Source organism: Brassica rapa, chromosome A10, assembly GCF_000309985.2.
Source record: "Brassica rapa cultivar Chiifu-401-42 chromosome A10, CAAS_Brap_v3.01, whole genome shotgun sequence".
Taxonomy (NCBI): domain Eukaryota; kingdom Viridiplantae; phylum Streptophyta; class Magnoliopsida; order Brassicales; family Brassicaceae; genus Brassica; species Brassica rapa.
The window spans coordinates 3204584-3227329 of record NC_024804.2 but is presented as its reverse complement, the minus strand read 5'-3'; the positions used below and the strand labels follow the sequence as shown (position 1 = coordinate 3227329).

At 36.9% G+C, this 22746-nt stretch overlaps 4 protein-coding genes and 2 long non-coding RNA genes across 6 annotated transcripts; 4 read left to right on the top strand and 2 right to left on the bottom strand.

Moving 5' to 3' along the window:
- Positions 1 to 11353: 11353 nt before the first annotated feature.
- Positions 11354 to 12559, bottom strand: LOC103843956 (50S ribosomal protein L4, chloroplastic). Its single transcript, XM_009120724.3, has 2 exons — positions 11657 to 12559; positions 11354 to 11546 (listed from the first exon to the last, which is right to left on the bottom strand). Exons 1-2 carry the CDS (start codon positions 12483 to 12485, stop codon positions 11524 to 11526), a joined length of 852 nt encoding a protein of 283 aa, XP_009118972.1. The 5' UTR covers positions 12486 to 12559; the 3' UTR covers positions 11354 to 11523.
- On the top strand, positions 12554 to 14060 carry LOC103843955 (extensin). The gene has a single exon (XM_009120723.3). It carries the CDS (start codon positions 12809 to 12811, stop codon positions 13766 to 13768), a length of 960 nt encoding a protein of 319 aa, XP_009118971.2. The 5' UTR covers positions 12554 to 12808; the 3' UTR covers positions 13769 to 14060.
- A 262-nt stretch (positions 14061 to 14322) lies between these two features.
- LOC103843954 (josephin-like protein) lies at positions 14323 to 15866 on the top strand. Its single transcript, XM_009120721.3, has 2 exons — positions 14323 to 14980; positions 15291 to 15866. The coding sequence occupies exons 1-2, from the start codon at positions 14905 to 14907 to the stop codon at positions 15674 to 15676; spliced, it is 462 nt and encodes a 153-aa protein (XP_009118969.1). The 5' UTR covers positions 14323 to 14904; the 3' UTR covers positions 15677 to 15866.
- Positions 15867 to 16566: 700 nt separating this feature from the next.
- LOC103849879 lies at positions 16567 to 17873 on the top strand. Its single transcript, XR_629582.3, has 2 exons — positions 16567 to 17346; positions 17412 to 17873. It is a non-coding gene; the product is annotated as an uncharacterized LOC103849879 (long non-coding RNA).
- On the bottom strand, positions 17286 to 19905 carry LOC117129242. Its single transcript, XR_004452887.1, has 2 exons — positions 19672 to 19905; positions 17286 to 19593 (listed from the first exon to the last, which is right to left on the bottom strand). It is a non-coding gene; the product is annotated as an uncharacterized LOC117129242 (long non-coding RNA).
- On the top strand, positions 19675 to 22678 carry LOC103843958 (GDP-mannose transporter GONST2). Its single transcript, XM_018655422.2, has 9 exons — positions 19675 to 19855; positions 19966 to 20158; positions 20246 to 20385; positions 20499 to 20628; positions 20695 to 20793; positions 20876 to 21030; positions 21304 to 21420; positions 21518 to 21615; positions 21749 to 22678. The coding sequence occupies exons 1-9, from the start codon at positions 19695 to 19697 to the stop codon at positions 21790 to 21792; spliced, it is 1137 nt and encodes a 378-aa protein (XP_018510938.1). The 5' UTR covers positions 19675 to 19694; the 3' UTR covers positions 21793 to 22678.
- Positions 22679 to 22746: the final 68 nt, after the last annotated feature.

Sequence of the window (22746 nt, the reverse complement as noted above, 5' to 3'; positions counted from 1 at the left end):
GCAGTGGTCAGAATGAGAATGATGTCCTGAAGGTGGCTCATGAAGTCTTACACACTGATTACAACATGAAGTTTACCCTTGAGCATGCATGGTATGTGTTGAGGTATGAACAAAAATGGCTTAACATTAACACTCCTAAAGCTACTGACAATTCAAAGAAAAAAACTGTTGAGGAAGGTTCCCAATCTTCAAGCACCAATGTTGGTGATCATGAGATCCGGTCTGAAGGTACTAAGGCTGCAAAAGCAAGAAGGAATAATGCTCAAGAGAATGCTATTTCTTAGTATAAGAGCATGTGGAAAATCAAGAAGAAAGATTTAGTCATGAAGGAGAAACTGTCAAAGTTGGCCATATTAAACACTCTCCTTGCTAAAAAAGAACCACTAATTGAGGCTGAAGAAGTTGTCAAGAATAAGTTCATGTCCGAATATTTCTGAAATTGATGTTCTAATTATTTTTCTACTTTATAATAACCATGTTTGTAATTTATGTATTAAGTACTTATGTATTATCTTCTTTATGATGAATATACGTCATGGTTGCTTTTATGACTATCTTTATAAATGAATCATTTATGTTAATGCTGCATCTTTGTAATCTTAAGTGAGTCTGAAGAAGTTATGCACATTTGTTTACATACAGATTAAGAATCTAATATTTACCTTGTAAATTATTTTCATGTTAAAGAACACATGGGACAAGATTATAGATATAGCTAGCCTTCTGAATCAGAGGAGTATGGTAGGAACACAGTAAACAGTGGCTACAGCCAAGAGGAAACATATATTCTTGAAGACCAAGCTGAGAGTAGCTACAATAATGCAGAGCCGATTCAGCACCCTCCTCAACCTGAGGTTGAGTTTCGATTCCCGAAGACATGCTACTGTGGTGGTCAACCTCTTCTAGCAACATCTTACACTAGAAATGATCCAGGCAGAAGACACTTCACATGTGAGAATGTTGATGATGGAGAGTGTCATGTTTGGAAATGGTGGGATGTGGCGGTTATGGAGGAGATGAGAGCCAGGGATACACACTATGGCCATGTAGCTGAAAAGGTAGATTATCTTACCTTTTTGAGTGACTATGAAACACAATTTAACCAAGTTAAAGATCTCAATAATGACACTGAGCAGAAACTAGTTAGGCTATAGAAGATAGTGTGTGAGTTAGCTAAGAAGAAATCAAAGTTTACAAATGGCTTTGAATTGGTTGTTGGTATAATGGTTATTGTATTAGTTTTAGTAGGTATGGTGCTCATGTTTAACTAAACCAAATTGATGTTTATCTCCTCACTACTTAAAAACTGATCTATTGGAGAATGTTTTGTAATGAATCGGATTTTATGAAGTAGGTATTGTATTAAAAGCTGTTGAAATCACTTGTATTCTAATTGTATGAAACTGATCAAGGATGTTGTAATGACTGTAATGTGTAATTGTATAATGATCTAATTGTATGAAACTAATCAAGGTTCACATGTGTTGTCCATATATGATTTGTACTCAAGGGTCACATAGTATTGTTTGTTTCTTCTACAAGAAAACAAGCTAGTATCACAAGATGTATACTTCTAAAACAATAAGCATCACGGGAGATTCTTACAACAAATATCACAAGCTACACTTCTTTAACCTATAAGTATGAGACATCTTCTCTCATTACACATCTGCAAATCATCTCTATTCTACTCACTTCCAAAACATTTTCTCCATTTTTTTCATTTTAAATAGCGTCTTCTTCCCATTATCATTACCAAAAAGATGATGATGCTAATTTTGAATCTCCATTTTAAGAATTGTTTGAAAACTCTGATCTTATTCTAGAACCGAAAGAGCGAAAAAAAAAACTATTTTTATCGAGAGAAACCGGGAAGAAGGCCACAATAAACCAGGAAGAATTTTGTTGTCATTGTCGATCTACCTCCTCCGTATCTGGGTTTGGTTGTTTTTTTGTTGTGATGATATGATTGTCGTTTGTGATTGTATGCTTGGTGTTTGAGTAAATTAAATTGAAAATTAGTGTAGATTTAGGGTTTTCAAAATCTTGTTTTGTCTTTGTCGTCTGTAAAAAAATCTGATGAAGTTGTAATTAAAATAATGTTCCTTCTTTGATGAAACTGACATTTGTTAAGTTGTTAAAGGCTAATGGTTTGCTATCTGCATACACTGTAATCAAGTCAATGGTTTATTGTGACATTGTTAGAGATAACTTTTTAACTCTTTAATTAACAAGAACAACCATTTCCTCCAAAGTACAAGGTAATTCACATTCAATAGAGCTCCAATAGTTGTTAATGTTAGCTCTAATTATAGGTAGCGGTTACTTGCTTGTGATTTGACTGTAGTAGTTAATGCTTACTTAGATAGGTTTTACACATTTGTGCTAAATAGTTACTAAAAATGAGTTGATAAATCTAATTGAAGTGAAATTTATTTGCAACCAAATCCTCTTTTAATTTAATGGAAAGTTACTGAAATGAATTGCCAAGTCTGATTGAAGAGAAGTTTGTTTGAAACCATGAACATGTAAAGGATACTTGATAGCTTTTTAGTTGTGTAATATATAATAACTTCTGATTAGATTTTGGTAGTTAATGTTTTGTAATGTGTAATTCTATTATGATCTGATTGTATGAAAGTGATCAAGGTTCACATGTGTTGTCCATATATGATTTGTACTCAAGGTCACATGGTATGGTTTGTTTCTTCCACAAGAAAAATGGCTAGTATCACAAAATGTATATTTCTAAAACAATAAGCATCACAGGAGATTCATACAACAAATATCTCAAGCTACACTTCTTTAACCTATAAGTATGAGATATCTTCTCTCATTACACATCTACAAATCATCCCTCTTCTACTCACTTCCAAAACATTTTCTTCCTTTTTTTCATTTTAAATGGCATCTTCTTCCCATTATCATTACCACAGAGATGATGATGCTAATTTTGAATCCCCATTTCAAGAATTGTTTGAAAACTCTGATCTTATTCTTGAACCGAAAGTGCAAAAAAAACTATTTTATCGAGAGAAACCGGGAAGAAAGCCACAACAAACTCTGAAATGATTATTTTAGTGAAACTCCAATATACCCTCACAATTTATTCCGGCGACGGTTTCGAAGTTTCGAATGAACAAGCCATTGTTCATGCGTATTGTGCATCGTGTCTCTACAGAAGTATAGTATTTTCAACCAACACAAGATGCAGTTGGACGGTCTTTGGACGGTCTAGTCTATCATCGCTCCAAAAATGTACTGCAGTATTTCGTTAATTGGCATATGGTGGTGTGGGGCTGATACAGTTGACGAATATGTACGATTTGGTGAAACAACAGATCGAAAATGTTTGCATCATTTTACCGCCAGAATAATCCGCTTGTTTGGCGATAAATACCTCAGACGTCCCACACCAGAAGATCTTGAAAGACTACTCCATATTGGAGAACAATGTGGATTTTCCGGGATGGTTGGAAGCATCGACTGTATGCATTGGGAGTGGAAGAATTGTCTCACCTCTTAGAAAAGAATGTATTCACGAGGAACCGGAAAACCAACAATTATGTTGGAGGCGGTAGCTTCATATGACTTCTGGATATGGCACGCGTTTTTTGGAACTCCATGTATTATGAACGATCTTATATTCTTGATCGATCACTTGTTTTTGTTGACATTATTAATGGAATAGCTCTGCAAGTCAACTTATATGTCAATGGAAGGGAGTACCATTTGGCTTACTATCTCACAAATGATATTTATCCGAAATGGGCAATTTTATTCAATTTATCCGACTACCATCGAGTCGGAGAAAATCATTATTTGCTGAAACCCAAGAAGCTGTGCGAAAAGATGTTGAGCGTGCCTTTAGAGTCATGCAAGCTAGATTCGCCGTTGTTAAAAATCCATCTAATTTATGGGATAAATACAAAATAGCAAATATTATGAGAGCATGCATCATACTCCATAATATAATTGCCGAAGATGAACGAGATTCATACACTCAGTATGACGTTTTAGAATTTCAACAAGGAGAAGGTGTGGATCCTACATATTCCGTCGATATGGCTACAAATCTCGGCAATACAATTGATTGTCGAGCAAAAGTTCGGGATAGACAAATCCATCAACAATTAAAAGATTATTTGATTGAAAATATATGAGCTAAATTTGAACATCTAAATAACATATATATATATATATTTTTTTTGGTCAATATCTAAATGTTTGTTTACTTTTATTTATGATGTTTAAGTTTCTATGAATTGAATAAAATGTTTGTTTGCTTTTATGATGTTCGTATATTTTATATTTTTAATTTATGTCTTGAATGTTTTCTTTTAAAATTTTTAATGTTTTAATTGTAAGTTTTTTTTTTGTTTTTTGGCAATTTTGTAATTTTCTTTTTAATTTTAATGTTATATGTTTTATTTTAAACATATCTTTTAAATGTTATTATTTATTAAAATAAATTATTTATTTACTAAGATACAACATAAATATCTACTAATAATTTACAAATTTTCTATTGTATCTTAACATTGTCTCTTAGTCTAAAATTAATAATAAAAAATGTTAAGAGACCAAAATTTTGTGCCGACGATAATGTTGTTCTAAGGTAGGAAGATTTTGCAACCTTCACTACTCTCTGCTAAAGTCCTTGTTTCAAATGAACTAAACGCTCAGGTGCTCCTGCCCGAAAAAAAAATGATCTGAGATACTCCTGCCGAAACTGACCGGATTTGAAATTTAATATATCTTTAATTAAATCAGAAAATTTATTAAAAGACCACAGAGCCAACAGAAACTTACATAATTACAACCCAACCAGGGCCATTTCACGGACCATCCAGACCCGAGCCATAAATTCGGATCTATTTCGCCTTAACTTCCGAAACCTTTGTATGATTTAGTGTAATTGTAAACTTTGGTATAACTGTGTAGCGTAATAAAACCTGAACAAATAAATATTGTCCGAGTTACAAAGTTATGCTAAATTGAACTAAATCGCACATTGAGTACTCCACATTTAGATTGCAATTTATTATTACGTTATTGTTCGGCCACATGTGTTGTTATTGATATATTTATTGAAGTTCAAATAAAAAGATTAGTTTATAGATATAACTAGAGTAATTACATAATGTTTATAGATAGAACTAGAGAAATAACAGAGCATAACAGCTCATCAACTTAAGAACTTAGTAAAACTAGATAAAACTTCTACTAATCTTCAATTGGCCATGTGCGAGCAGTCAAGTGTATTTGGTAGCAGAAGTCCCAAGCTGCACAATTCCAGAAACAACGATCGCATTTCCACCGTGATCGTGATCCATCTAGGGAGACTTCAAACTCTGGAGGGTCTATGTGGGAACACCAGCAATCACATGGCACATTAGGTTCTATCCTTTCAGCCACAGATAGAAACATGTCAGGTTTATCGTAATCCCAATGGCCTGAGAGTTGCCAACTACAGATGATTTGAAACATCTTATAAACATGTTGACGAGTAAAGGCAGGGTAGTTGTGAACAATTCCCCTATGATCAACGCTAAAGGCTAAGTTCAGCATTCCATCAATAAACTGGGCCAACTCGCATCCTCTCTCACCAGCAAGATGGATTTTTTCCCTTCTTTCATCAACTAAATGGAGGATGAAGAACTCATACATACCTCTCAAGTGTATGGCCTATGGATTACCCGAACGGTAGCATTTAAGCCTGAATGTTCGAACAGCACTGACCTCGTCTACCCAGTCATTCAGGTAAATGAGATTGGCCGATCTGTAGAAGTGATCTTCTCTTCTAACTTCGTTGAACCCGGGAAAAGCAATCCTTGCAGAACCAAAATCCCGGATATTCATCGTTGCTACCGTAGAGAGAATCTTATGAAGCATTGAAGGAGGGAGAGAATCCATGTCTAACTCTGATAAAAGAAAAAATGTTATTGTGTGAGAGAGATGAGGGAAACTATACATACGTACGCGAAACTAAATGATTTCGATTGTCTAAATCCTGTAATTTAATGAAGTTGAACAGTGGCGTGTCCATTTAAGGTTGATTTGATGAGTATTATTACTTGATTGACTCGAGACTCCCCCGAGATTAAACCATTTCTCTCCCCGAGAAAGCATAACTACTTCAACTTATCTCACACGCTTTCTGACTGCAACAGTCGCCTCTCCTGAATTTTAACATACATAAATATGTATAAGTAAGTGAAACTCGTGGAGATCACGGGCTAAATTTATGAAACTAAGCAAAACGTAACAATTTAGATTATATGAAAATTGAAACTATACAAAACTTAACGAAATTTAGATATTATATCGTTTTATTTTTTAAAAGATGGTCAGTTTCCAAAATGTATAATAGTTAGTGAATATATTTAGAGTTCATATATTTAATGATAGCAACTACCAGTGTAGGAGATAATCAATGAAAAGGATAATATTAATTTTGAGAAAAAACCTGTAATTTAATGAACTATTAGAATCTATTACTCCTATTTTTGCCCGAGGTTGATAGAATCGTGGAACGAACACGACTTTTGATAGACTCGTCGAAAGGAAAACACGTCCCCACGACTTCTCTTGTGAAAAAGTTTCTTTTAATAATCATTACACTTCCGAGTATCATTTATACGCTACATCTCTTGCATTATTAAGAGAATTCTGCATTTAAACACTCACTGTTACTCCATCTCCTCTCTCATCTCTTCTCTCATCTCTGCGAATACTCCATCTCTTCTCTCATCTCTCAACAAACAAGATGGCAGAGTACAATAAGCTTTCCGAGGTTACTTATAACCCGGCGGTCAAGGCTTGGCGTTTCAGAGTGAAACTACACAGGATCTACCCTTTCTATTCCTATGTTACCAACAGTGGGTCTTACTATAACTATATCCTCGCAGATGAAGATGTAAGTGTTATATCATCATCTCTCAATTGTGTAATAAACATGTAACCGTCAGAAATAAAAACTTGATCCTTGTAACATGTAATAAACATGATCTTTGTACTTTATTTTTGTAGGGATACAAGATGGAGATGAACACTTATGGGAATTATAAAAATTTTAGAGGCCTTGAGAAGGAAGAGGGAAGATGGGTGGAAATATTTGTGGTAGATGTTGAACGGGCCTCCCCATGTTTCAAGACAACTAGCTCTCCGTTCAGACTAATTGCTTCGCGCGTTACGCAAGTCCGCATCATCGAACCTCTGAACAATCGTCTTTTCTTTGATTTCAAAAGCATCCATGCAATCCCTCGCATGCACTGGCGTGACCTCAAATATCCCATAGGTAAGTGAAACTAAGTGAAACGAACAGATTTAGGAATGGTAATCACAACTGATTTAGGAATGGTTTAGGAATGGTTTAGGAATGGTTTAAGAATGGTAATCACAACTGATTTAGGAATGGTAATCTCAACAGTCGCATGGCTTGGTTTCAGAACTTTGTATAACTCTGTAGATGTAAGTGAAACTAAGTGAAACGAACTGATTTAGTTGAGTAACACTTATATGGTAGATACAATGGGAGTGGTCTTCAACACGGAAGCCCATCTCGATGCCCCTTCAGGACCAAGGATGGAGTTTTACATAAGGAACAACATGTGAGTATAAAGTAACATATGATCCCAGCAAAATTTATATATATATATATATATATATATATATATATATATATATATATATATATATATATATATATATTGTAACTGACGCACTTTTTCTTTATTCTGAATAGTGACCATCAGATAAGATGTGTGGTGACCGGCACTCAGGCAGTTGCCTTCCGGGATGGTCTTGATGACATGAGTGGTGGGGGTCGTAGACAGGTGATTGTGGTCCTTAAGATGTGGAGAGTCTGTGAATCTACGAGTAAGTGTTGTTTCTGTGTCTAGTTTTAAATGTGATAGTGAGTAGAATTTTTGCTAAAATCAAGACCATGCAGATTATTTTGGTCCTGATGATATATGGCTTCAGACCGAAGGTGGATTTGCGGACTTCAGGTTCAATCCGCGTTTGCCAGAAGTTGAGGAATTCTGGCAGTCTGTACTAAACAGCGACCCTTATGTTCAGAAATATGGGGTTGAAGGTCTCGTGTAAATGTTTAATGTCGGTAAAACTTTGTTTAAATATCGGTACAACTATGTGTTAATGTTGGTGAAACTATCTCTATTGTCGGTACAACTTTGTTCACTCTATTGTTCAATTTTCCAACTTTATAGTTTCACTTAGTCAATTTTCCAACTTTTCGTTTCACTTAATCTCACCTGTTTCAACTTTTGGTTTCACTTAATCTCACTTGTTTCAACTTTTGGTTTCACTTAATCCTTGTTCCAACTTCTGGCTTAACTTAATCCTCTGTTCGACTTTTTCGTATAAATAGGTCTGATATTGTGTTAGTTTCACTTTCTCAATTGTCTAACATACTAAAAATAATAGAAACTTTTTCGATAGATCAAACTACATGGTTGTTCAACTTCGCATAACTTAGAAAAACATAGCTTAACAATAACAGTTAGTTATAAGAATTGGAATTCTCTTAGGAATTTCAATTACTTTTTGTACATCATAATTCCTACAACTAAAACGATGGTAAGAAGAACACAACCTCCTGATATCTTTATCATGGGCATCTTTTTGGGACCTTCGCGGATATCTCCTTCATTCCTTATTGTTGCTTTGAGACTCTGAACTTCTTCTTCGAGCATTCGAACTTGGTAGTTCAGCTGCTGTATCTCATCGGTGAAGGCTTCGTCAACCCATTTGAAGACATGATTGTCGTTCTCGAGCTACAACATGATTTTTTTTTCAAAACGAGTAAGCGTGATTCATAAGCGTTCGATATGTAAACAACAAACGGATGTACCCTTTGTGAAGCCGCAAAGAGACACCGATAATACCGGCGATATGGGTTTGGATTGCTTCTGGAGATGATCTCGGTGACGCCCACCCCGCACCAACACCTACTAGGTATCCCCGGAGTTCGTATCCGTCTCGACCACCGGTCGTGGAAGATGAAGCGGCAGACATCTTGGTTTTTGGGAGGGGAGGGAGTGACGAGGAGAGAGAGGAGAAAGATTAGGGAAGATAGAGAAAATGAAGATAGCAAATGGGGAAACCCTAAAAAAAGGGTCTTTAATACTTCGATTGAACGATTGGGAAAAGCTGGGAAATTAGAAATTCGAAAAGCTGGGCGGGAAAATTAAGAATCCCACGGTTTTTTCTGTTGTAAGTTTCACCAAGTACTCAGTTTTACAGAAAGCGTCAAAGTTGCACTTTTTAATTATTTCTATTTATCTTAGTTATACTCGACTTGAATTAATGATTTTGTGGTTATACCAATGCAATTATGTTTCCTGAGTTCATTTCTCATACAATCATGTACATATAAACTTGATTTCGTGCCATAAAGAGTTATCAAATCTAACGAGGTCAGTTTCAGCGATAACGCTATGACAACACATTGTATTTCCTATATGATTGCTACCAAGCAATGAGATAGAATTTTAACAATTCTGATTAAATCATAATTAACATAGCACTAATAATAAACTACAATCGTATTACTTCCATGACTTATAAAATTAAATTACAAAGTTTAGAATTTACAATCATATTATTCAATTTACATAACGTAGTTATACCAGTTTCACTTAGTTATACAACACACAAATAAAATTTATTTCACCTCACAACGTTCTCATACGATAAAAACACCAAAACCGAAAGTGAAAGGCAAACACCAAAACCGAAAGTGAAAGGCTTACAACCTAATCCACATCAAAACTGAAACCGAACGGTTTACAACCTACTTTTCTTCTGTTTCTTGTGGGGATGTTCATCGTGCTCCAAACTTGTGCCCACATTATCTTCTTCTCCATATCCACTCTCACGCTCACAATAGTTCCTACTACAAGAGCTCTCTCCAACTCTCGACAGTTGCTCGGTTATTTGAACTATTTTCAATTCTTCGATGTCCTCCACATGCAAAATACTTCCTTCTTTGCTCTCTATCAACTGATGTTAGATAAACAAACACATCTTCATCATCCAAAATATACGATTGCCTCTTAGGTTCCACTACCAATGGAATGTAACCCAAATTGAGCCTCTTCGTAAATGGATCTATTCCCATCTTCCTGCATATCCTCTCTTTCAACAACGAATAAGTGATCTCCTCCAACGATGATGTCTTAAAGGATATAGCATACAAACGAGCATCGGTTGGAATCCATTCATAATCATCTCCATCCTTAGAATAATGTCCATCATAATCAAAGTGTATGTTCGTCGAAAATGGACACATTGTCTGCAATAAAAACATTTAACCACTTAAAGTTATACTTGTTTATTCAGTTATACCATTCACGTTATACTTGGTTATACAGTTAAACCATTAAATTTATACTTCGTTATACTTTGTTATACCATGTCACAGAGTTGTGTCAGTAACCAACCAATTAGTGATAAGCCAGAACGTCTAATCTTCGATTGAATCGTCATAATTCCCGACATTCAATCATTCCTTTCCGATCCTCGATTAGTTCATGAAACCCAAATGAATAAGAATTTTTCAATTAAAACTATAAATTTGGAGTCGAGTCTTCAATTCAAAACCAAATTGTTATCAGCTTTGATTCCCGATATTCAATTATACAGTTGTTGATTATCGAATTCCCTAACAAACAGACCATTCAAACTTTCCGATCGTCGATTAGTTCATACACAAATACGAAATCTTCTATCTAATCGGAATCCCGTGAATAATAAGTTCATCTATGGTGGATTCTATACATCGGTCTTAACGACGATTTGAGATACATACCCTGTATAACGGAATTAATAGCTCGATGATCTAGTATCCAAGCGAAGAGTACGAAGGAAGTATCGAGTGGGCTTCGAGTGAATCTTCGAGTCGAAATTCGTCGGAGGGGGGGGGGGGGGGAGGAGAGGAGAGGAGAGAGAGAGTAGATTAATTTATTCATTAAATCGGTCAGAGGTATTTTAGATATTAACCACATTCTCTAAGAGTATGAAAACAGATAAGAGTATGACAGATCACATGAGAATATGGTAGATCACTTTTTCCCTCGTTAAGAGAATCTGAGCACTTGACTCGTTTCAAATATGAAGCCTTACCGGTATATATATATATGACAGTCTTGAAAGGCGAAGGATGAAAATAAACCCAAAGTGTAATGGGACTAAATGCTACGTTTTGGTGTGTTGCATTTAGCAACCTTTTGTGTAAGCCTTAAGGTTTTGGCTGGAGAACAATAAGAGATGATTCCCTCCTATAGGTTCTGTTCATGGTGTCTAATTTAACTCCTTTTAAATCCCAAACTTCACTGAGACTTGAACACATAAACTCATGTATGAGAAAGAAGATGGGAACGATCTCTTACAAGAATCTGATTTAAATAAACATTTTCTCTTGTTGCGCCACAAAAAGAAAAACAGAAGTTGAAAAAACTCATAAGCTACACATTCACCAGTTCGATCTAAGCTCCTTGCTCATTCCGCAGGTTCCTCTGCCCCTTCATAAACACAATAACACGTGTCAATATTAACAGAATCTATAAATCATATTTCAACTTAACTAAACAATGAAGATACTTCCAAGAACAAGTTGGTTCAAAACACTAACCTTCCGCGTCATCCTCATCTTCCTCGCCAATCTCCGAATCAACACCGTACCTAGCATTCAGAAACTCCACCGCCGCAGGAGTGAGCACAAGCTTATCAGAGTTCAAAATATCAAACAGATTCAGCGTCCTAGGCGTCAGCATCCTCAGCGTCCCGATGTTCCTTCCCGACTTCGCCACGTTCTCCTCAACATCAATCATCAAGAACATGGCTTTCTCCTTCGGATCCAGCCCCCACCTCTTCATCGCAGCCAAGAAGTCCTTCGTCTTCGGCTTCTCGAACCTATCCCCGAACTCCTCCACCACTATCGCCCCGCCTTCCGACGACGCCGCGCTGGAAATCGCCGTCGATATCGCCAGCCTCTTCTCCTTCCTGTTGATCTTGATCGACCAGTCCCTCGGCTTAGGACCGAACACCACACCTCCGCCTGGACGTAGCGGCGTCCTCTGGGACCCTCGCCGAGCGTTACCGGTTTTCTTCTGCGCGTAAGGCTTTATCCCACCGCCGCGCACTTCGCCGCGGGTCAGCGTCGACGCCGTTCCTCGCCGCTTGTTCTGCAAGTCGTTCACAATTGCGCGGTGAACGACGGCGCGCGCGGTTTCCTCAGGCGCGGTTTTGAGGTCTAGGTACGTCTCTCCGACCCTCTCTCCCTCGAATGAGAAGATGGGGAGAGTCGCTAGCTGGGCTGCGACGGAGAGAGGCTTTGAAACTCTGCCGGAGCTGGGTTTCGCGACGGAGATGTAGGTTTTAGGGATTTTGTGAGAGGAGGAGAGAAAGAGAGAAGACGAGAAGAAGGATAGTGAGTTTGGCGCTGTTGCAGAGGAAGCCATTGTTGCCTTACCTTATCACCAATTAGGACCAATCTCACAACAAAGAAGAAGAACACTGTCTCAAAGGGTTATCCACTTTATCTTGTGCTTTGGTAAGAATTTGGGGATCTGTTTGGATACAGAGATATCAATATCCTCTCCTCGCATAATAAAAAATAACGACAGCTGTCTAAAGCAAGAGAGAGTCAAAAGCCTCTTTACTAGCCAGCAGGTTTTTAAAAGCTTTTAAAGTTGCTAAAAAATCATCTAAGATACGAGCGCACGTTAGCTAACACCACCGCGAAAATCCCACCGTATCACGCCTCCAAAACGCAGCGTATCACATGGCCTCCTCGTCTGAGACGCTTGACCTAGTCGTAACCGTCGTCTCCGCCAAGCACCTGAAGAACGTCAACTGGCGCAACGGAGACCTGAAACCATACGTTGTTCTCTACCTCGACTCGGATCACCGCGTCTCCACTCGCTCCGACGATTCCGCCAAACCGGTGTGGAACGAGCGGATCACTCTCCCTCTCACCCGATCCGTCCACGAATCGGTCCTCAACGTCGAGATTTTCCATTCCGATGCGGCGAAACCACTCGTCGGATCGGTTAGGTTTCCTCTGGTTCGATTGGTTGACTCGGAGGGAGCGATGGTTCCCGAATCGATCAGCTCGCTCGAGCTTCTCCGTCCCTCGGGGAGGCCGCAAGGGAAGATACGATTGAAGCTCGCCATCAAGGAGCGACCGATCCCTCCACCGCAGCGTCCTCAATCGCACCCTCGAGATTACTATTCTGCCCCTCAAGGTAACCATTATTACTCCCCAAGCCCTCCTCCTCCTCCTCCACCAGCTCCGATCACCTCTCCGTCTCCTCATCGCGACTACAGAGAATTCTCACCTTCTCCCTCTCCTTATCCGTTCACCGATCACTACTATTCCGGATTCTATTACCCTCCTCCTCCGCCGCGTTCGATGTACGATCGGGCCTCCAATTACGGCCAGCCATCTGCTCCAGTCGATCTTCCTTTAGCTCCTCCTCGGTTTCCACAGCCCAGTGGGCCTTCAGCTCCCGTCGAGGCCTTTCAAATGAACGAGTATAAGCCGCAGGCGGGCTCGCGGTTGTCCAGCTACGGAGTGCCAGGTGGCCCATCGGCGCCAGTCGATTACTCCCCTTATGATCACAGGCAGTTGCAGAAGACGATGGGTGGGTTGAGCTTGGAGGAAGAGAGAGGTGCTGCAGAGAGCGACTTTGGAGCTAGGCCCAGCTTCAGCTACGGCCGTGAGTATCGCCGTGAATGTTAGAAAGCTGTGGAGTTTCATCTAGTGTGTGATGAAGAAGAAGTTGTGGAATTTAATTCAAGTGTGTGACGTTTTTAAGGCTCTGCTATCATCAGATATTTTACCTTCGTGTTGGTGTTTGGTGAATTTCCTCTGAAGATATGATATGCCTATATGTATGTATTGTTTGCGAAATTGATATCATTGCTTGTTTATGTATGTATCTGAAGAACAAGAGGTACATAAGGTATCACCCCTTATGTACCTTTGTAAATGTTTCTAAAACAACTCTAGTTCCGTCACTTCTTTCAACTTCTTGCCAATGATTTGCTCAACTTCTCGAATCAGGCTGTTTTGGGCTCCTAGGAGTTAATTTACTGCTGTGATCAATGCTCAGATTATGTATTCGTAGTATTCTTTGTCTGTACAGATTTTTTTGTTTGCAGGTTGACTAGGGACTTCTGCGTAATTTTCCTGTGGATCCAATCCCTGTTTGGTTATACCAATGTGTGAGTTTTACTTTCTTTAGTCTTTTTGTACACTATCAAACAAAAGAAGTAGCTAAATGTCTGAGTATCTCTCTTGTGAATTATAATATTGGAACCAGTGTTCTCTTTGTATCAAATAATAATGCATTGAGGGATATGGTTGGATTAGTGTGTCTGATTGGTTGAATTGTGCTCATCACAGTACTGAAAAGATGTCTTCCCTCATCGTTTTGGGTCAAATTTTTATGCATACAAGTTGTTGCCAAATCGTTTCTGCTCTTGTTTTGACGATGCGAACAGAGTAGTTGTGCTATTGCATTCTTTTCCCTTTTGGCATTTTTGAAACCTGTCGTATATGTCAGTCAGTCTCAGGCGATTAGCATCTAATCACTGACTTTATACGGCAGGAATATTTGTTCTGATCCTAATGGAATGTTCTCACGTGTAAAATCACTCTCCATCCTCCAAAGTGTGATCTTCTATTTATGTCCTGACACTGCCTGGTTCTTCTATGCTTTTTTCATATTCGTGTGCCCACCATTAACTTGTTTTTTTCCTTCTTTTTTGTAGCCGCAGACTCGTGAATGGAATCTGCCCATCCATAAAAGTAAGTTTAATATTGGCCTCTCCTGGAGTCAAAATTATACTTTTTCCAGATTGTTTTGCGTACAAATGAGTGATCACCAAAGAAGAATGATGCTAAATGGTTGCTTCATTAGAAAGAGCCTTTTTCATCGCTTAAACAAAGGTTTTATTCCCTCTGTGGACCGTGAAGAAAGAATGAAAAGAACCAAGTCTTATCTTTTTGCTCTTGCGCGTAGCTCTCTTTGTGTATATAGGATCGAAAAGCTACATTTTTTTTTATACTTATTTTTTATGTTTATGTCTCGAGTGCTCAATCATGGCCTAGGCGTAATGATGTTGTGAATACATCTAATCAATGTCTTTTCCCTTCTTTTCCTGAACTGTTCTCAGCTCCAGTCCCTTAAATATCTCTTAGTATCCAGTCCTATTGTTTCCCATAAACCTCTCTCACTCCATCTCTCTTGTTATGTCAGCTACTGGAACAAAACGAATCAGCACAAGCACTAGACCAGTTCCGAGAGATGCCTCAGTTAATCAACCCGCAATCAAGGGACCTCACGGTGGTAAGATCCCCGGGTGCACAACGAGCTGCGGATTAAGGTTACCGAGGAAGACAGAGGTCACAGCAGCAAAAATGATCAAGCAACTTGGCTGTAAATTTGCAAAAGGTTTGCGTCTGGTGGTGATGAGGAAGAAGAGGAAATCTCCACCGTCAAAGGGTTCTTCTTTTTCTTCCGGGAGGTCTCAGCCGTCGATCATGCCCATAAGCAATGACAATCATAGATCAGAGGCTATAGAAGACTGCATAGAGTTCATCAACTCATCATCCTCCTTCAACAGATCAAACTCTACTTGTTAAGTTACTCCCTTTATATTGGTGTTCATTGTCTATTTGCTTATGTTGTGAGAATTACATGTACTGTCTATATAATAAGTCTTTATGTGACTTTCATTGATGTGTTACTACGATAGTATTCTAGTAAATATCTGAAATCAGCTCTCATTGTCTACTTGATTTTTACTCTTTTGGTTTTAAAATACGTTTTGTTCATGATTAAGTCATAGTATTATCATTTTCATTTGATTCAACTTCATTGTGTAGTAAAAGTGATTTATCTACTAAGAGTAGATAAAAATAGTATATCCAAAAGTTAAAATAATAAAGCACCACCTATTGGTATAGCTTTGCTATTAGCACCGTCAATGAACGGGACACCGCCTGAAGAAATAAATATACAGATATCATATGAGTGCGCGTGTGTTAACATGTTTATAGCCTAAAATGACTCATCTCTTTATATAGATTTTTTTACCTAATTCTATCATATCTTTTGAATAGAGCATGATTGCAAATTGTAGGTCGTGTTCAATTTGTTATAAAATATGAGTCGTCTGCTAAAAGTTGAAGTACCCACTAATCGTCTAGAACTATACTATAAAATCCAATTGTTAATGTTGTTTGTTGATCCACTAGAATTCCTTTTATGTAAATCTTATATCAATCAAAACTAGTTATTTCTCATGTTTATAATTATTTATTAATACATGCATTATTAATTAAAAGAATATAATGATAAATTATTATTTATTTTTTCATTTAATTTTTTTTTATGTATTATAACTTTTTTTAAAAAAAATTGTATATTATATTCATTATTAATAAATAAATCTTATAAATCGCTCAATATTTTCTTTTCAATTATATAAAATATAGAATTAATAATTTTACTTGATTAATATTTATTTATGTGTTTTTTATTTCTTTATTTTAACTTTTTATTAAAAATATATTTTGGATAACAACACAATATATATGAATTATTTTTAAACAAATATATTTTTCAGATTTTGGATAATTTTAATCATTTTCTAATCAAATAATATTTAAATTCTTTTATTTTTAACTAATTTATATATTTTATTCATTAAGAATATAAACGATATTAATCATTCTAATTTTAACGTAAACGCTCTGTTGCGAAACATTACTTATGAGTATTAAATAAATAAATTATTAGTTAGAGAAAAAATATATGTCGTGCAAGTGTGTAATAAAATCTATATATATATAAAAATGTTTGCCTCTCTCCTGTTACGCCACCTCAGCGCCAGGTCAGAAAGTCGAAAATTCCTGTGCTGACACGTGTCTCGGTTTACTCAATTAAAAATCGATTGCTTTTCTGTTTTCGATATTGATAGTGACTTATTTCTGGGCCCAAATCTATATAGGTCCATATCGACATTATCTTCTTTCAACCTCACAATTTTAGGGTTCATCAGTTCTACGACTATTGGCTTCTGTCAACCAACAATGGTGGTTCTGAGATTGCGTGTGACCTGACGATTTTTCAACAATCTTCCCGTCGGACTCATGACATTTTAAATTGATGCTTCACCTCCGAAACGTTACAAGTCGCATTAATTGGGTATCATTAACCCAAACTTAACTCTTCCTCACAACTACGACCACAATCTCTAATTCAATGAATCTTATCTATCATCTAATCGGTGATTCTCACCTATAAAAAGGTTAGTATTCATCCCTTGAACATCATTCTTCTATTTTCTAATATCGAGAGAAATCTTACTTTCAGTATTCGAGACCAGCGAATTTTTTCGCGACCGGCGATTTGAAATGAAAGCTGAGCCATGGACCTCCGGGAATCTATGGGCGCATGGGCAACAAGTCATCCCGGATTGGCATTTCAACCCGTCGTTATATCAATTGAGCGGATGTGAGGGGATGGGGACTGCAGAGATAGAGGATTTCACGCAAGTTTGTTTCTTGAGGCAGAGATGGCCGTGGCAGTTGGAGCAAATATTCATGGTGGTGGGGCAGCCGAGGAAGCCGCAGATGATAGAACACAGACGGTGGCCTTCCGGCGTCTGACGTTGATGCTATTCCGCCATAGATCTTGAGGGAAAGTTCGATGCTTTAAATCAAAAATCAATAAAAGACAATTGATTTAAAGAGATAACGAGTTTGCAGAATCTAGAAAAAAACATGACACGAACCAGAATCTGGTCACCAAGAGAAACACAAAAAAAAAAACAAACCGAATATCGGTAATAAAAGCAAAGAAAAATTTCCTCCGCTTTCTCAGCAATGAAACAGAGAAGAAAATAAAATAATAAGATAGAAAGTTATTAAAAAGCGAGAAGTCAGAGATGAGATGAGAGAAATCAGGAACGGCGGATATATATTTTGTTTACCGGCTCTTGAGATAAGAAGAAGACGACTTAGACACGGGCCTTAAAATATTTACAAGCATTCAGTAGTTTAAATGGGCTTTAAAAATATCTTTCATGGAGGATATTTAAGAAATCAGAGCTAAAGAAAAGAAAATAGTAAAAGGAGGTGAGTCCACCAAGTAAGCATCGCCTTTGATTCCAAAACATCATGTAATCCAAACATTTAAAATTTCAAGAATTCATTCTTTTTTTTACGGACATTAACGGCCCAAAACTTTTTACATAAAAAATGAAGTCCACACCCACGACATTAAAATACAGATAGTTAAGTCAAGTAACGATTAATAATGTAGAGAAACCCCAATATAAGATAGATAAAACATACTTATTTGTTTCAATAATTAATACCCTTCTGCACAAGTAGCCTGTGTATCTTAGCTTTTAAAAGCTTAAACATATGAGTCTCATCAGATATATCTTATTAAATAGGTATTATAAGTTATAACTATTAGATGAGTTTATAAATCTATAGGTGGAAGACCCTACATACTGGAGAGCTGTGAGAGAAAATTTAAAGATATGGTGTCTATAATCTTATATTCGGGCAACATCTATAATCTTATATTCGGGCAACACGCTCTTTCACCTCTATTTTAATTAAAGCCAAAAATATTTATTAAAGTTAACAGTATGATCTCAGAGTTATATTCATTATTAATTGATTTATAATATCGTTTTAATCTATAATGATTTTTAAATACTTTTTAAAATTAATATATATTTATATGAAATAGTTTTTATTGTAACTTCCCGCCCGTAGGGCGGGCCAACCCTAGTAAAAAATAAAAAAATTTACACCAAAAAAAAGGTGTGCAATAAAATCAATTCACCTGCGGGCGCGGCTAGTTCAAACTTCAAACTAACAATAGGTTCGATATAAATTGGTTCAGATAGTGCACGAAGTAACAAATGTGACCACAGATTCAAAGCCCAAACTATAAAGCCCAAATTATAAAGCCCAAACTATAAAGCCCAAATTATAAAGCCCAAAGTATTAAAGCTTATAAGTATTTTAAATAAAGAACCCGATTCGTCAATAGTAACCGGCGATCTTCCCGCCAGGAAAGTAGCCATGGATGCCGGCGGAGTCAAGCCTAAGTTATTAGTCAAATACCATTCCGTTCCTCGCTGATATTTTTATAAAAATATAAAATCTTCCACGAGATTTCAAGAACATTTATAAAAAAAAAAGAGAGTAATAATGAGAAGCTGGAGACTGAACATGGACGGTTACTTACTCTCCATCTCTACCTCGGTATTCTCGCTCAGATCCTACAACCCACGTTCCTCTTCACCGCTTTGCGTGTTTCCTACAAAAGAAGTCACGTCACCTCCTTCGCCGCCGGGTTTTCTCTTCACAAAAAGGCGGTGGAGATTTGATTCCCATTGGCGATCGTACACTTGAACTCGAATCTACGCGCCGTATTTTGAGCGTTTGTCGAGCTGATAAAGTGTAACTCTGTTCCTCACTCTTTTATCATTCGTAGAGAAGAAAATTTTCTGCAACTCTTGTACAGGTATCAACTTCTTCTATGCCCTCTCTATACTTTTTAATTGATATTCGTTTCTTAACGAGTTCTCCGGATATGAAAATTTGAGAACTTTGGCTGCAGGAACTTGAAGTTATGACTGCTGCTGAACTTGAAGCGGGTGTGTCCCCTGAACCTGATGTATCCGAGCTGAATATTTTCAGTGATAATGGTAGTCAAAGTGTTGTCTCTCAACTTCTTGATCATATCCACAGCCACGAGAAGAGTTCCCAGCGTAGAGGAGGTTTTAGTGAAAGGTAGTAGTAACATAACATCCTTATGAACTCTATTTTGTTCAGCTTGGTTCCAGGTTATATACATAGTCTAAGGAAAACTTGAATAGAACTTTCTTGATTTCTCTCTGAAGGTTTCTCAGATGGAGACGGAGATATCTTCCGGTTGGTGGAGATAATAGACGTGACCATGGCTCTCTGAAACATTCAGGACCCCTTGTTTCTGGAGCAGCTTACTGTATCTCTTCATGTAGCATGATACTAATGAACAAAGTTGTTCTCTCCACCTATAATTTCAATGCAGGAATCTCTTTGATGTTGTATCAAGTAAGAATGCTGATCCATGAGCTTTATGATATGATTTGACATACTATATATAGTTTGGTGGTTTCCTTATTTATTTTTAAATTACAGAACTTAATCAGCTGTTTGGTGGTAGCTCTATTAAAATTCTCTGGAGTGGTTTCAGTTGAAAAATTTAACTGGAAGTTGATCAGAGTTTGGTTGCCTGTCAATGTTATCTTTGTTGGCATGCTGATCTCTGGGATGTACAGGTAACTGAGGTTTGAACACATCAGTCAGGAGACTAATTAGTCAATATTTTCATTTAAAAGAATATGTTGTGGTGCTTGAGACTAATGCAAACATAACATTTATTTTTTTCCAGTTTGAAATACATAAACGTTGCTATGGTGACTATTCTGAAGAACGCAACGAATATTATTACAGCCATAGGGGAACTATACATGTTCCGCAAAAGGCAGAACAACAAAGTTTGGGCTGCAATGTTCATGATGGTTAGTTTCTTTAGCAACTTTTTATGTTTTATCAAAATGATACCAACGTAAGAGTTTTTAATACAGATCATCTCTGCAATCAGTGGAGGCATCACGGATCTCACGTTCAATGCTGTAGGGTACACGTGGCAGACTGCCAACTGCGTTCTAACCGCTAGTTATTCAGTAAGTTCACGCTTATGAAACCAGTAAATAAACAAGAGTCGCTCACTCTCCATAATGATGGTATTTCAACTCTTTGTCACAGCTTACTCTGCGTAGAGTCATGGACAAAGCAAAACAGTCCACAAAATCAGGGTCCCTTAATGAGGTGTCAATGGTGCTGCTTAATAATCTCTTGTCACTACCTTTTGGCATCACCTTGATCGTCTTACTTGGTGAATGGAGATACGTAATAAGCACGTAAGTACTATCAAAATTGAGATTGTCCACAAATTTAACATCTTTGTCATTTTTCTTTCCCGTCTTACACATATGATGCCTAGTTGTTCTGTCTAATTAGTAATATACTTAGCTTATTTTTAGCTCACTTAAAAATATCTGGACCCAACATTGACACTTACTTAGTCTTAAACAAGTCCTTGACTATGCGAAACATCAATTGCCAAAATACACAAATATAAGATCTCACGGGAACTATACAGTCTCAGCTAAAATGTTCATTGTGTATGGCAGTGATGTGACAAAAGATGCAATGTTTTGGGTGGTCGCAACAGCAAGCGGCTTCCTTGGTCTAGCCATCAGCTTCACATCTATGTGGTTCTTGCATCAAACCGGACCCACAACATACAGGTATTCCAACACAGAAAGAAACATTGTTTCATAATATTTCATTTCATTTGTAAGTGGGTTGTATAACGGTGTGGTGTTTTTTATATCATGTGGACAGTCTGGTGGGTTCATTAAACAAGGTTCCGATATCATTATCTGGTCTTGTACTCTTCAATGTCCCTCTCAGTCTCCCAAATTTGTTCAGCATACTTTTTGGTAAGTAACACGGTTCAGAAACACAGCACTAGCTATGATCTGTTCATGTTATATACTTATTATTTTCTTTAGTGCGTTAAGATGAGAAGGAATGTGTGTGTCGATTGGTATTATATGTGTACATTTGTTTCAGGTTTATTTGCTGGAGTTGTCTTTGCCAGAGCCAAGATGTCCTAAACCGTATTTCCAATCCGGAGTAGAACTCTTCAGAGACTGAAGAGAACATATAAACAAAGAAAAACCTAGAGAGGTTTCTTGATCTGCAGCTAATAGTCTCAACTTTGAATACAATTTTTCTTCAATATACAAGGTAGAACTTAGGGTTTACTATGAGTACAGATAGTAATTCTATATTCTCAAAAGAATCACACATTCAAAATTTTCTAAACGTAATAAAACATTACTGTTTTGACTTTTCTTTAACGTATCAACATAATAAATTGTACATGGATGATTATCTTTACACCTTCCACTAGAATAGTTGCTAAATAATTTTAAACTCTAAATACATATGAGCTTTCTGATCAAATGACCTTATGAAAGAATTATCGTTGATGCGACTGCAGCGCTCCAAACTGTTAAAATACTAATAAAAAAAATTATATAGTTCCAAACCTTACATCAATTGATATATCTACCAGAAAAGGATTATTATTACTACTAGAGCCCGTGTCCGCGCTTCGCGCGGATTACATGTTTAATTAAAGAACAATTTAACTAAAATTGGAAGTTTTGAAGTTTCTGAAAGTGCAAGTTAAGTTTTGTTTTTTTATAATGCGAAGACATTGGAAGCGGTGATCATCTTTTTTTATAAACTAAAGTAAGTTTGAATAATAAATTATGTTGATGAATTTAATATTCGTAAGAGAAAATAGTATTTGAGTGTGCCTATTTAATTGACGTAGAAAGCTGTAACGTAAATTTAAAAAAAGTTGATTGGTGTCGTTTGCTATGAGGCTTAGGATAGCAATTTATTCTTCTTTTGGAAGCGTTATATGATATCAATATCGTTGTCAAAGTAGAAGCGCGATCCAGGTGTGGTTGTGAGTGATAGTTTCCCTGATAAAGTGAAATATTTGTAAGCATTTAGTTTGACATAAACTTTATGTTTAGTTTATTACCTTCATGTAA